The sequence below is a fragment of the Neomonachus schauinslandi genome, chromosome 11 (assembly GCF_002201575.2).
Source record: "Neomonachus schauinslandi chromosome 11, ASM220157v2, whole genome shotgun sequence".
Classification (NCBI taxonomy): Eukaryota; Metazoa; Chordata; class Mammalia; order Carnivora; family Phocidae; genus Neomonachus; species Neomonachus schauinslandi.
In genome coordinates, this window is record NC_058413.1 from 66,477,487 (window position 1) to 66,492,757 (window position 15,271).

Here is a 15,271-nt window from a genome sequence, read left to right on the forward strand (position 1 = left end):
GGTATTTTAATTGTAGTTCTCCTCTCAAAGCCTTTGCTTTGCTGCTTGGGTCTGTTCAGGGCTTAACGCTGATTTGGGGTGAACCCTGTCTTTGTGCCAGTTCAAACACAGATACAGTTAGAGGATCTGCCTTTTCTAGCTCTTCCTTTCTGGGATTACCACTGTATTCTCTGCCTCACTGGGCTTCCTTTTCCTGGTCCTGTGTTCAGAAGGACAGGGTTTTTCTTGGCATTATAGCTGCCTGCACCACTGTCATAGCTGCACACACTGAATAGGGCATGCTTTTAGGACAGAGTAGCTAGAGAAGAGAGTGAAAAATATAATGGGTATTTTTCCTTTTATCTTTGCACTAAAGGAGAGGATCCCTTTCCATATGCCTTTGGCCAGAAAAGCAGCATTTCTTTTCCAGTGTTAACTACCTGTACTGCGGATGCTTCATCTTGTAACGGGCTTATCTTTGGGCCAGAGTCAAGAGACAGCAAAGACAGAAAACCCCCTGAACAGCCAGGGATTAATTCCCTACACATTCGGTGGCTCACTTGGGCCCCGTCTTCTTTTGTGAGAAGCAGATAGCTAATGCTCAGGTTTTCTATTTTTTTATTTTGTACTTTTATCATCATAAGAAGGAAAATACCTGGGGCTTGAAAACCTCAGTGTTTAAATCTTTTTTTTTTCTATGGCTAGGATAAAGAGCCCGGGAATAAATTTTGCCTGATTTCTGAGACTTTTACTAAATTAATCTTGAAATAATGTAAGTTTTCTGCTTTCTGGTTATCCTGTCAAGAATTTTAGCATAAATAAATGACCATCTGGCATTAATGTGTTAATTGTGGTTGACTGTTTTATATAGTGCATTTTTAATTGCCATCTGATGTGGTTTTTAATTGCATTTTTAATTGCAATTGATGACTGATTTTTTTAAGGTAGAAATGGAATTCTGCATTTCTTGTGTGATATTAATAGTAACAAAATGATCATTTATTGAGCACGTGAAAGTTTTCCTTCAGTAATGTACCATTATTATCTTTATTTTGCTAATGATGAAGTTGAGCTCAAAGAAGTGAAGTTGCTTGTCCAAGAGCATACGTTTACGAATGGCAAAGCTAGAATTTGAACTCAACAATCTGTTTCTAAAACCTGCTTTTCTTAATCTTTATGCTAATTATCATACATAGCACAAGGTGCTGGGAATACATAAATAAAAGATTGAATTCATGCCCTCCAGGATCTCTCTGTTTAGTTGGCAAACCAGGACAATCAAGAGATATTCACAGAACAGTAAGTGCCGTGACTCTTTGACATAGATTTTTTGTTCTTTAGGTTCACAGGTATGATTAAGGCTCATTCATATTTAGTCTTTCATTAGTCCAATTTTTATTTTTACATTTAAAAAATCAAAATTAGTATTTCTTAAACATCTTTTCATTGCAAAAGTGCTATTCTAAGCTAGATCTTGGATTCACTATTTTGTATTTAGCTAGCCCTTTACTGAGCTTTTCACATATGTTAACACCTGCATTAACCAACACAAGAAGCTGGGTTGATATTAGCTGTTACCTTTTTTACAGAGGAGGTCAGAGCTTGAAGAGTTTAAATGATCTGCCTGAGGTTGCCCAGATTGCAAATAGTGGAAATAAGATAACTAGAATTCCAGTTGCTTAATTAATAGGAAGTAAATGCCTGCTAAATACAACTTTTGTATTTATATCAGTAAACTTCAAATTAAATTAATGTACTGAAGTCTTACTGTAATATGCTTTAAAGCTATTATACTGCTTTTCAAGGTAAAGTATATTTATATACTTTAAATAGATACATATTTAATAGATATATATTTAATAGATATATTTCTTCTTAATTTTGCTTACTTTGTGTTGGTTATTGAATGAAAAATTATTAGACTATAAAGGATGAGTCTCTATTGAATTTTGGTTATCTTCACTTTAGGTGCTACTCAGTATAGTACTGCTTGTATTATGGCATTTACATTGTTCCAAAATTCTGTTTTAAATCTGTTTTATCTTTTAGTGTGGCAAAAATTACTTTTTTTTGTTTCCTTTTTATTATTACCAAAAGTATGTGTGTGTGTGTGTGTGTGTGTGTGTATATATATATATAGTAGAATGTTAGAAAGTAAGGAAAAAGGAAAACATCCAGAGACTACTGCTGTTATCAACACATTATAAATCCTGGCTCTTTTTCAATTTGTACACATACGCAGACAAACACAAGGATCCAACCCAGAACTTTGCATTTATTACATCTAGATTTCATGTCTCCTAAGTCTCTTTTATCTAACACTCTTAAAAAAGCAGTCTCTCTTGGTAACCTATTTTTAAATAAGGACCTATAGATGTTTTTTACCCTGCCACTGACGGAAAATGTTTAATGAATGTTTTTGTAGTAGTCATTTTAATTGTTATCAAAACTCAAGGAGAAGGAAATTTCAGTGAATAATTTGCTGGTGGTCAATTTACAAATGCTAAGAGATAGCCCTGTATCTCATTGTTTTTGACACTTGTTAGACATTGTTTGGGTACAAGTAAATTAAAAGCAATCTCTCTAGTAGAGGTCAAAAGAATGTTGTACACTCCAGTGCTTCCCTATAGAATCAAAGGAAGCTGAGCTGAATTGACAGAGTACTGTTAGAATGAGACATCCTTGAAAACGTTGGTGGGAAGAGCTGATGAAATAAATCAGTTTATTTGGAAACAAAAGATTGAATTTGGTATTCTTCTACTGGAGAAAGTGCAGAAGAAGAATTAGATCTTCACACTACCTCGGGTTTTTGAGACACAAAAAAGCAAATAATTTGATCTGGTTTAGAGAAGTTGTTGCATACCTTATCCCAAGTGCTTGCTGCCTCTGCCTGTCACCTTTTGCTTCTCAAATATATACAGTAGCTAACCTGACCTAGATGAATACTGTTAATCACATCACTAGATTAAATAAGGTTTAAAACGAAATAGGAAGATAGGAAGATGAAAGATGTAATTTAATGTACATATCATTAAGAATAGAAAAAATGCAAATACATCATTGGTGAGAAATTTTTTTCCTTCAGTAACAATTTCTGTGAATAGATCTTTCAACATCTAGTTCTATATGCTTTAGTAAAGTTCATTTGTCATAGCAAAATCATTCATTATAAATCTGTTTTTTGTATGGTTATATGAATAACCCCTTTTCCTTTTCCATCAATGGCCTATTTTAACTCTCTCAGTGAATTATGAATTGGAATTATATTCATATCGTAAATTTAGCAGCGTTTGCTCTAAAAGATTTTTTATTTTCTAACTTAGTGTGTAGATATCCACCTGCCCTCTCCCCCTTTTCTGGGGTGTGTGTGTGTATGTATAGGGGTGTTCTCAAGATTGCTCTTCTCATTTAGAAAATGTTAGAAAAATTTTGCTTTTATGGATAAATTACATGCTATATTTTACCAATGAAGTTGAAATGAAAGTTGTTACTTTTTAATTCCTATCCTGTCAAGGGTTGCTTACTTTTCCTTGATAATTTCTAAACTGCAGTCTTCTTAGCTTTCTAATTCTGTAACTGTGTAGCTTTGTGACAACAAAGATGTATGACTTTGAGCCTTAGTTGGGCTTTTTGTATTGCTTGGCAGTTCCATTACCTTCTGCTTTGCTTTTACTTTTACTCTCACCCCCATCTTTCTTTCAGTCAGTATTTTTGTCATTCTCAGAGGATTATCCTGTCTGGTAGGTTGGGGGTGTGGGGGAAGAGGGTAGAGGGGAGGGCAAAGAGCAGAGGGAGGGAGAGGGAAAGCATTTCTCTATATTTGTACCTTCTCCCTTTTAACGTAGCTGACAGATTGCTGTGTGCTCTTGATCCTGTCTTCCACAGGAATCCCCTTCTGTCAGGATCCATTTTCCTCCCTGTGTCTAAACTTCTTCCACCTGACTGACTTCTACTTAGCCTCTAAAAACTTGTTTAAATCTCTCCTATCCTAAAAGTATACTGTCCTCAATTTTCTCTCAACCCTGTTCTTTCTGGCAACAACTCATTGTCATTTCTTACCTTTATTGTCAAACTTTTTGAAAGAGTTTGCGTACACTGTTTGCCTTTATATCCTTTTATTCAGTCCTCGACTTTATTCTTATAGGCACCACTCGATTGAAATTGTAAAGTATTTGACCTCTTTACAAAATTGGACACTCTTGATTTACTTAAAATCAACCTTTAAAAGCTAAAAAAAAAAGTTTTGATTAAGGATGTCTATGTAGTGTAAACAGTCAAATAGCATGCTGCGAAGCTAATGGAAAAAGAGCAGTGCTCTTCTTTACCTCTTCTGATGCATGATTTCCACAACCCAGCGGCAACCCCTTGCAACCTTTTACGTATTTCTTCTGTTATTTATTTCCTTATATCTATATTAATGTGTTTACACTGCTGTTTATATTACACCGGTCACACTAAGTTCATACACATATATCAGTTTTATTCCATTTTCCTCCAGGTTTCCAACCCTCCCACCCTTCGGATTTCTTTAGAGGTGCATTCAGTTTTTAAATTTAGGATTGCCCTTTTCTGTTGTTCATTTTTTTGAATTACTAATTCTTTAAAATTTATGTTTTACAGAGCATCCTTTGAATTCTATTTTCTCTTAGTGAAGGTTGGAAATGCATTCTTTTGGACCAGGTTAAAAATTAGAAGCACGTATTAAACAGACGAACTTGTATCCTCTCTTCCCAACCACACTCTCAAGAAACCTTTTTCTTTTGGCCTCACTGGCTATCTTGCTCATCTTTGTCCATGCCAAGCATGATCTCACCTACTGGCCTTTGTATTTCTTGCCCCGTCTGACTGGAATACCTTTTCATGGACTGAATGTTTTTGTTGCCCCCAGATTAACGTCAAAACCCCACCCCTCAATGGGAGGTAATTGAAACTAGATGAGGAGCCTTCACCAATGGGATTAGTGCCCTTATGAGAGTAGAGAAAGAGCTTGCTTCTTTTTGCTTCCAGCCATCCAGGAAACAGGAAATAGGTCCTCACGAGACACTGAATCATCAAGCTATTCCCTTATTATCTCTTCTAAGAGTTTATAGTTTTAGCTCTTATATTTAGGCTCTTGATTCCTTTTGAGTTAATTTTTGTATGTGGTGTAAGGTAAGGGTCCACTTCATTCTTTTGCTTGTGGATATTTTCTTTAAAAAATTGTCCTTTCACCCATTGAATGGTTTTGGTACCCTTATTGAATGTCATTAGGTGATGTATGCTAAGGTTTATTTTTGGGCTGTCTATTCTATTTCATTGACCTATATGTTTGTCTGTGACAGTACCACACTGATTACCATAGCTTTGATATAAGTTTTGAAATCAGGAAGTGTGAGTCTTTTAACTTTGTTCTTCTTTTTCAAGATTGTTTTGGCTATTTGGAGTCCTTTGGGTTCTGTGTGAATTTTAGGATGGATTTTTGAATTTCTGTTGAAAAAGTCATTGGGATTTTGGTAGGATTCACATTGACCCTACAGATCATTTTTGGTGGTGTTGACTTCTTCTTTTTTTTTTTTTTTAAAGATTTTATTTATTTGACAGACACAGCTAGAGAGGGAACACAAGCAGGGGGAGTGGGAGAGGAAGAAGCAGGCTCCTGGCTGAGCAGGGAGCCCAATGCGGGGCTTGATCCCAGGATACTGGGATCATGACCTGAGCTGAGGGCAGATGCTTAACAGCTGAGCCACCCAGGCACCCCAGTGGTGTTGACTTCTTAACAGTTGTCTTCCAGTTCATGAACACAGGATGCCTTTCCATTTATTTATGTGTTCTGTTATCTCTTTTAGTAGTGTGTGTAGTTTTCAGTGAACAACTAAATCTTTTGCTTTGTTGGTTAAGCTTATTTAGAATTGTTAATTTCCTTTTAGGATTGTTCATTGTTAGTATATAGAAAGCAATAATTTTTGGGGGGGTGTTATTTTATATATGGAATCAGTGAATTACTTCATCTTCTTTCAGTATTTCAGTAGCAGTCAAGTGATTTGAACTGAACTTGAAACTAAAAAATCAGAATAAATGATAATTTCTGAATTGAATCCAAGTACTAGCTTTTTACTTAATCTTCATTAATCAAACTAAGGTTTAAATTTATCTAAGTGTACTAATTTGAAACTCTGTAGACATGGATGAATACCAGCAGATCAAAATAACCTTCGAAACAGTTCTGTTTGAGATCTTTAATGTCATTAAGTAAGAGGTTCTGCAAATGATATTTCTGAAATATGATGCAGATCATGTAGCTCTTATTGTGACTTATTGATGCTTCTCTAGAAGTTGCTGGAAATGTAATAGGAATGGATGTTTTTTACAGTTTGGAGGGGTTATACAATTGAGTACAGATTATGAATGATGTATTTTTTGCTTTTTTAATTCACAGGCCACAGAAACACTATTTAGAATGGCAGTAGCAAGAGGAACCATCACAACATTAAGAAATGGAGAAGTAAGATGAGAATTTTGACATAAATACTATTTATTTCATAGTATGCTGTTTTTAGAACATAAAATGTAGTGAATTCTGTGATACTTTATATAACAAATTGAGAAATACATGATATACATAATACTGAGTGAATCTGACCTATAAATCTGTTTTAGTTAGGTCATACTGGAACCAGATCTTGGGTTGAAAGCAAATTGCTAACTCTTTTAATATTTGGTTACCAATTGCTTTTACTCTTAAAAGAAAATGACAATTTACTTAATAATAACTTCTGCATATATATATATATATATTTAGTGAAAATAATCCTGTGCTTTTTCCTTTCTTTTTATTCTGTGTTCTACAGATCTGATACTTCTTTTTTAGGATAAAATAATTTGTAATGTTGACATTTATCACAGAGAGAGAGAGAAACAAGAGAGAGAAGGTGGGAGAAATGGAATTTAGTCTGTTTGTTTTATAGTTGAGGCTCACTTAAGATTCTAAGTTTTCACTTTTCTAAATGCTCCTACCAATTCTTAAAAAAAATGCTACTACTGAAATAAATTTTCATTCCAGAATTATTACCAGCCTGATTACCACTCTGTCTGCCTTTTCTTAATTCACTCTCTCACTAAGACATACTTAAGTTGAGGTTGAATATGATGTCACGTTGCCATGTTCCTTTTTCTATTCTACTAGCAAATACTTAAGGATAAAATATAGAATAGTTCCTTATTCTAGAATTAAATTCTGTGTTATTTAATGTAGTATTTATAATTCAATAACCTAAATATTTAGTAGAAGTGACTGAATATCTGAGGAGTTAACTGAAATTGTATTATTGTATGATTATAAATTTTATCGATTGCTATATCTGCTTGTTAGGTGAAAATGTACAATCATTTGGAAATCGTATACTCTTAAATGTTGAATTGTATATTGGCAAGGCACTTTGGAATTAACTTGTAATATATATTTTGTCTATGAAAAAGACTTAACTGATCCCTTTGTATTCTCAACAAACTGCAGTATGTGGTGCCATTTTGAGAAGAAAAATATTCCCATTAATAAAGTCAGACATATTAGTCTGCCTAGAATATGTCAAAATGAATCTCAGATTTTAGTAATTACTATGTATTTTCTTTTGGGGGGGGCAATGCATTTTGAACTTTATTTTCTGTTGTAAGAAGGTTGGGGAAATGTATGCAAGACAGTTTTAAAAGTAATCTTTTGAGCATATCAACACATTGGGTATGTACATATTTTATGTAATGGAGAGGAAGTAGTTAAAATAGCTGGCTTTTGATCCATTTCTTCCTCCCAGTTACCAGTTACTGGGGATTGCCACAGGTTACTAACCTCATTAAGAGGTATTAATGTTGGACAGAGGTTATTTTGTTTTTGTTTTTTTAAGATTTTATTTATTTATTTATTTGAGAGAGAGAGAGAGTGTACATGCTCAAGCTGGGGGGTGGGCAGAGGGAGAGGGAGAAGCAGACTCCCTGCTGAGCAGGGAGCCCAATGCGGTGCTCGATCCCAGGATCCTGAGATCATGACCCCAGCCGAAGGCAGATGCCCAACCAGCTGAGCCACGCAGGCACCCCTTGGACAGAGTTATTAAGCACTCTCTCACTTTCAGTTTCTAAAGTGAGGTTAAAACTGTTAAGATGCACATTTTTTCTTTTACATTTTAAGATCTCTGAAAATGGTATGTGTTTTCTAATCAGTGATACCTCATAGTAATTGTGAGATTTCTTCTAAGTTAGAGTTGATAAAATACAATATTTTGTAGTTTAAAAAAATACAGTGACATGTAGTAAGTATTCAGTAAATGGTGGTTAGGATAGGCTACAAAATAGTTTTAATTTAATTATTTGACTTGGAAAATATAAAATTAAGACAAAACAAAACAAAGATATTACTAAATATGTGTATATACAAGTGGCATAGATCTTTGGAGCTGCTGGGCTAAGTGCTATGGAAATAGATGATATAACATGGTTCTTGCCTTTAGAGGTGCTTACTCTCCAGTTGAGGAAACAATTGCATTAATACCTGGGAAAAAAATCTGGTAGAGAGTAGAAAATGCTTAGTTCTATTGAGTCTGGAAGTAACTAGAGCCCAGATTCCACTTGGAATGTGCTAAATTTTAGTATCAAGGCAACAATAGAGAATTCATTTGGGAGTAGGAGAAAAACTAAAAGGTTAACAATTTAATGGATTATTTAAACAGAAGCTGAAATCACCATATTTGTCATAGTGGAAAATTTATGAAATGCTAAGGGAGGAGAAGGGTAAGCAGTTTACTTGTCCTAGGGCACTTAAAAAATTGTTCTAACCCATTACTGTGAAAATTTCTGTTAAGCAGAGATTAAGAAGTAACTCCATGACAATGCTATCAAGTAGGAAGAATAAAGACTGGTATATCCAAATTACGAAAAGATCAGTCTTTGAGTAAGTTATTGACTGGTTGCACGATGACACTGAACTTTGCTTGTCTACCCTTCCCTGTGTTCTGACTCTAAGCCTACACTTTGTGTTATTGGGCATTTCTACTTGGATGTTTTAAGAAATGTTGAGACCAGAAAACATGATTCCTCTCTCAGAAAATAAGCAGATAGTTTTTGAAGGAGTTTGAAACTGACTTTATAAGTTACAGTGAATCATTGGAGGATTTAAGCAAAGGAGTGACACATTATCTTTTTTAATATCTTCATCACAACTCTGCAAGGGGGAAATTATTAGTCTCATTTTATAGGTAAAATGCGGCTCAGAGGATTTAAACATTTTGCCTGTGATCAAACAGCTAGGAAATGGGAGAGCTAGGATCTGAGCACCAGTCTAACTCTTAACGCCCATTCATTCCACTATACAGTATAATATCCCTCAATTTAATTCACTTACCTAAAGTTTTCTAATTATTCAGTTATCCTATAGCTTCACAACTGAAAAATAGCAGAGTAGCTAAGACCTCTAAGATTATGTAATCAGCCATAATTTTTTTAATGCATTCTGATTATCAGTGTTCCCTCTTCTTTTGTGTAGAGAAATATGTGGTTTAAAATGAATGGAGAAAAATACTGACACTTCACAGTTCTGTTTAGTCACTAAATGTCTAACCATGTTGATATGTTCTTTGTACAGTCTTGTATGTGGGCTGGATCTTTTTTATCTTAATTAAATTACATAGGTTAGGAAGCAGTTTTTTTGGGTAGAATTTTTTTTAAAACTTACAGCATACAAATATGTGTTAATTGACTATGTTACAAGCCTTGCAATGAGCTGTAGACTATTAGCAGTTAAGTTTTGGGGGAGTCAAAAGTTATATGCAGATTTTTGACTGTGCTGGGGGTTGGCGTCCTAACCTCCACGTTGTTCAAGGGTCAGCTATAGTTGTTGTTTTTTTTAATTCACATTTCCCTGAGAATTTACTATATGAATGCTTATATTGATTAAGCTAATGAATCAAGAATTAATACTTTATCTCCCTCCCAAGTGGAATAGCCAGCTTTGTGTGCTGGAAAGGGTACTAGTCTGCATGCTAGTCCATGTGAGTTCTCTTCCTGGCTTTGATAACTATGCAGTCTTGGACATTTTACTTAACTTCTCACAATTTCAGATTCGTACTTTAGAAAATGAATTAATTAGTTGATCTTTAAGGTCCTATACAGCTTTAACATTTTCTGCTTTACACAGGTTTGTATACCCCCCTTGCCAGCCCCCCACCCTTTTTTTAAGTAGACTCTACACCCAGCGTGGAGCACAACTCAGGGCTTGAACTCACCACCCTGAGATCAAGACCTGAGCTGAAATCAAGAGTTGGACGCTTAACCGACTTAGGCACCCAGATGCCCCCCCGCATTTTTAAAAATGTGGTTCTTTTAGCCTATACTATACATGAGAACTGCTCATGGAGCTGTATAAAATTTAGGTGCATGGGCTCCATCCCCAAAGACTTTGTCCATTGGGTCTAGCTTAAGGCTCCAGTATCTATATTTATTTAGATTTACTAATCTATTATAGAACTACTTATCTATTATACAGAGCTACTAAAATCTACTAATTTTAATGCCTAGCCACTGCTGTAAACTATTTTAAAGAAGTATTTTTCACTCTTACGTCTGAAACCAAGGAACACACAATTTAAGATGAAACAGATGAAGACATAAGCAAGGAGTTTGAAGTGTATTTAAAGATTTTTGTATATAAAGCAGAACACAGCAGCATGGTTTGTGGCTCTTTTGGAAAGAAGGATAGGTGATTTGACCCAGTATCTAGTTTTGTTTTATATCACTGTGTGGTATTAGGTATTCTGCATGTTTTTTTAGAATGGAAACTTTTTTTACCTTTCTGGAACATGCTTTACATAACAAATAGAGAATATTTTGTTTTAGTATAATTCCTGCAGTAAGGGTAGGAACTCTTTGGTATGGATTTCTGTTTCTTCAGGCTTAGCAACTGCCTAAAACATAATAAGGATCTTAGTGTATGTCTGATGAACCAGTAATAGAGTTATTTAGAACTTATGTGGCAAATACCATTTCGATTTAATCAACTGTCAGTTTAAGATAAGTATAACCATAAATGCAGATTTATATGTATAATAAATACTGGGGCTATGTTATTTCAAAATCATGAAATTTGTAATACAATGATATTTTTTTTGACATCAAATTTTTTCATGAATTGACTATTTGAAGAGACTGAAATTTACATATTTGATATTCAGTCTTGTTCACAAAGTTACTGATTATTCAGATATTAAGATACATTTCCAACATTTTTGAAATTGTTAAAAATTGTATTCAATTCAGTCTAATACTTTAAGTATTTTTTCTTCTTTGTGAATGAAAATTCTTTATATAAAGAAATCTGGAAGTAAGCTTTCATGCATTTATATTTTTACAATTGCATTTATTTTTTTCTTAAATATTTTATTTATTTTTACTATTTCTCTTTTAATACCACCTAAGGAACTATGTTCAGCCTTTAATAAGCAAAGTGTTAGTATTTCAAATAGTGAAGCCTGTGGCCTAGTGCCCAGTGAATGCCAGGAACTAGTGGCTTGTAAAATCTGATCAAATGAATAAATATTTATTGAGAGCATCTTAAAGACAGATCTGACACATGGCACTAGTGTCCCTTCCCTTCCTTTTCTTCCCTAAATATTGAGTGTCAGGCACTATACTAGGTGCTGGGTTGTAATAAAACTAACATGGTTTCTGCTCTGAGGAAGCTTTATATACAGTCTAGTGGCTGAGTCCATAACTTGCCACTTATGACCTTACTACTCAGTGTATTTACTCTTCTGTAAATAGGGATAAATGCATCCACTTGGTGCATTACTTTGTAAGAAACCAATGAGATAATATGTATAAAGTAGTTAGCACAATATCTGGCACAATGTAACCCTATTAGAATTTAGCCTATCCTAAATTGTAACTTTTTTTTTTTTAAGAGCGAGAGAGTGGGGGTGGGGTGGGGAGAGGGGCAGAGGGAGAGAGAGAGAGAGAGAGAGAGAAAATCTTAAGAAGGCTTCATGCCCAGTGGAGAGCCTGAGACAGGGCTCAATCTCATGACCCAGAGATCATGACCTGAGCTGAAATCAAGTCAGATGCTTAACTGACTGAGCCATCCAGGTACACTGATAACTTTTTTATTTAATTAAATACGATTGAGCATTTTCTATATTACTGTGAGTATATGGAGATTATTGGACTGTGGTTATTTATAACAGTGTGTGAACTGAGAATTGGTAATGAAAGACAGACTTTAAATATTTTGGTCAGCCAGAGGGGGGAAAGATGGCAGAGCAGTAGGGGACCCTATTTCAATTGGTCCCCAGAATTGAGCTGGATATCTACCAGACCACTCTGAGCACCCACGAAACCAGCCTGAGATGTAAGAAGATCTGGATCTCTACAAACAGAGTATCGCAGGCTGTTGGTTTTGAGGTACAAAGCACGGAGCCGTGATCCCGCGGGCAGATATCGGAGGATAAACGGCAGTGGGAGGGTGCCTGGCCATAGGGATTCTACACTGCCGGTGAGCTACAGCCTTGCGCGCTGGGGACTGGGCAGAGACTTGCGGACCGGTAGCGGTGGGGAAAGGAATTTAGGGCAGCCCCTGGGGCGGAAACCCAGAGCGGCGGGGTTGTGCCTGAGAACTGCAGCCCCCGGGATGGAAACCGGAGCGGCGGGGTCGCGTGCGCGAACTGGGAGTGGCTGGCGGTTTTAGAAGCACAAAGGGCAGAGATGTGCCCCAACCTGGAGGCAGGACTGGGAATGCTGTGGAGGGGCGCACTACCCAGGCCACTGCAGTTTATAGCAGCATGGACAGAAAAGGAGACGGTGTGGCCTGGAGAGCTCACTGAAGAACAGACTGCGATCTCTCTGCTCTGAGGCAGAGGGTTGGAAATGGTCTCTTCTGCTCTAACTCGGGGAAGAGACGCGGAAAGCCGCCAGACAACAAAAGCCCCAAAACTGATTCCCGCTGAGCCCATCCCCCACCACAGGTGGGCAGGGCAACTCCGCCCAAACAGGGTTGCCTGAGTAACAGCACGGCAGCCCCCTCCCGCAGAAGACAGGCTGAGAAAACAAGAGGCCAGCAACCCTAAGGTCCCAAGAAAAGAGATCCACCTTGCTTGGGTTCTGGTCAATAATTTGGACTCTATACATTCCCTCAAACACCCATCAACAGAATGACTAGGAGGAGCCCCCAAAACAGAAAAGACTCAGAGATTATGACTTATGCTGCAGATTTACAGATGGATGCAGATGTAACCAAGATGTCGGAGATGGAATTCAGGCTAGCAATTGTGAAGACAGTGGCTAGAATGGAGAAATCAATTAATGGCAACATAGAGTCTCTAAGGGCAGAAATAAAAGGGGAATTGGCAGAACTTAAAAATGCTATGAATGAGATCCAATCCAATCTAGATAATCTAACAGCTAGGGTAACTGAGACAGAAGAGAGAATAAGCGACCTGGAAGACAATATAATAGATAAAAAGGGAAAAGAAGAGGCCAGGGAAACAACTCAGAATCCATGAAAACAGAATCAGAGAAATAAGTGACACAATGAAGCGTTCTAATGTCAGAATAATTGGAATCCCAGAGGGAGTGGAGAGAGAGAGAGGACTAGAAGATGTATTTGAGCAAATCGTAGCTGAGAACTTCCCTAATCTGGGGAATGAAACAAACATTCGTGTCCTAGAGGCAGAGAGGACCCCTCCCAAGATAAAGGAAAACAGGAGAACACCCTGGCATGTGATAGTAAAACTTGCAAATCTTAGAACCAAGGAAACCCTTTTAAGGGCAGTTAGGGGGAAGAGATTCCTTACGCAAAGAGGAGGAACATCAGAATAATGTCAGACCTATCCACAGAGACCTGGCAAGCCAGAAAGGCCTAAAAAGAAATATTCAGGGTACTAAATGAGAAGAACATGCAGCCAAGAATGCTTTATCCGGCAAGGCTTTCATTTAGAATGGATGGAGAGATGCAGAGCTTCCAAGACTGGCAGAAACTGAAAGAATACGTGACCACTAAGCCGGCCCTGCAAGAAATATTAAGGGGGATTCTATAAAATGAGAAAGACCCCAAGAGTGATATACAACAGAAATTTACAGGGACAATCTATAAAAACAACGTCTTCACAGGGAACATGATGACAATTCATATCTTTCAATAATCACTCTCAACGTGAATGGCCTAAATGCTCCCATAAAACGGCACGGGGCTGCAGATTGGATAAAAAGACAGGACCCATCTATATGCTGTCTACAAGAGACTCATTTTGATTCCAGAATCGATCACATCCTAGGTCATAAATCAGGTCTCAAACGGTACCAAAAGATTGGGATCATTCCCTGCCTATTTTTAGACCACAATGCTTTGAAACTAGAACTCAATCACAAGAGGAAAGTCGGAAAGAACTCAAATACATGGAGGCTAAAGAGCATCCTACTGAAGAATGAATGGGTCAACCAGGAAATTAAAGAAGAATTTAAAAAATTCATGGAAACCAATGAAAATGAAAACACAACTATTCAAAATCTTTGGGATGCAGCAAAGGCAGTCCAAGAGGAAAGTATATAACAATACAAGCCTTTCTCAAGAAACAAGAAAGGTCTCAAGTACACAACCTAACCCTACACCTAAAGGAGCTGGAGAAAGAACAGCAAATAAAGCCTAAACCCAGCAGGAGAAGAGAAATAATAAAGATCAGAGCAGAAATCAATGAAAGAGAAACTAAAAGAACAGTAGAACAGATCAATGAAACTAGGAGCTGGTTCTTTGAAAGAATTAACAAGATTGATAAACCCCTGGCCAGACTTATCAAAAAGAAAAGAGAAAGGACCCAAATCAACAAAATCATGAATGAAAGAGGAGAGATCACAACCCACACCAAAGAAATACAAACAATTATAAGAACATATTATGAGCAACTCTATGCCAGCAAATTAGATAACCTGGAAGCAATGGATGCATTCCTAGAGATGTATCAACTACCAAAACTGAACCAGGAAGAAATAGAAAACCTGAACAGACCTATAACCACTAAGGAAATTGAAGCAGTCATCAAAAATCTCCCAAAAAACAAAAGCCCAGGGCCAGATGGCTTCCCAGGGGAATTCTACCAAACATTTCAAGAAGAACTAATACCTATTCTTCTGAAACTGTTCCAAAAAATAGAAATGGAAGGAAAACTTCCAAACTCATTTTAGGAGGCCAACATTACCTTGATCCCAAAACCAGACAAAGACACCATCATCAAAAAGGAGAATTACAGACCAATATCCCTGATGAACATGGATGCAAAAATTCTCA

The 15,271-nt window shown here is 36.6% G+C and overlaps 1 protein-coding gene across 2 annotated transcripts in view; it reads left to right on the forward strand.

Moving 5' to 3' along the window:
- The window catches only part of TMEM135 (transmembrane protein 135), a 285,580-nt gene that overhangs the window by 101,895 nt on the left and 168,414 nt on the right, over positions 1 to 15,271 (forward strand). The window contains exon 5 of one of the 2 annotated variants that reach the window (XM_044919211.1): positions 6,395 to 6,460. The exons of the other annotated variant lie outside the window; for it this stretch is intronic. Within the exon in view, the coding sequence (XP_044775146.1) occupies positions 6,395 to 6,460 (66 nt within the window). The remainder of the gene's footprint in view (positions 1 to 6,394; positions 6,461 to 15,271) is intronic. 2 annotated transcript variants of the gene reach the window in all.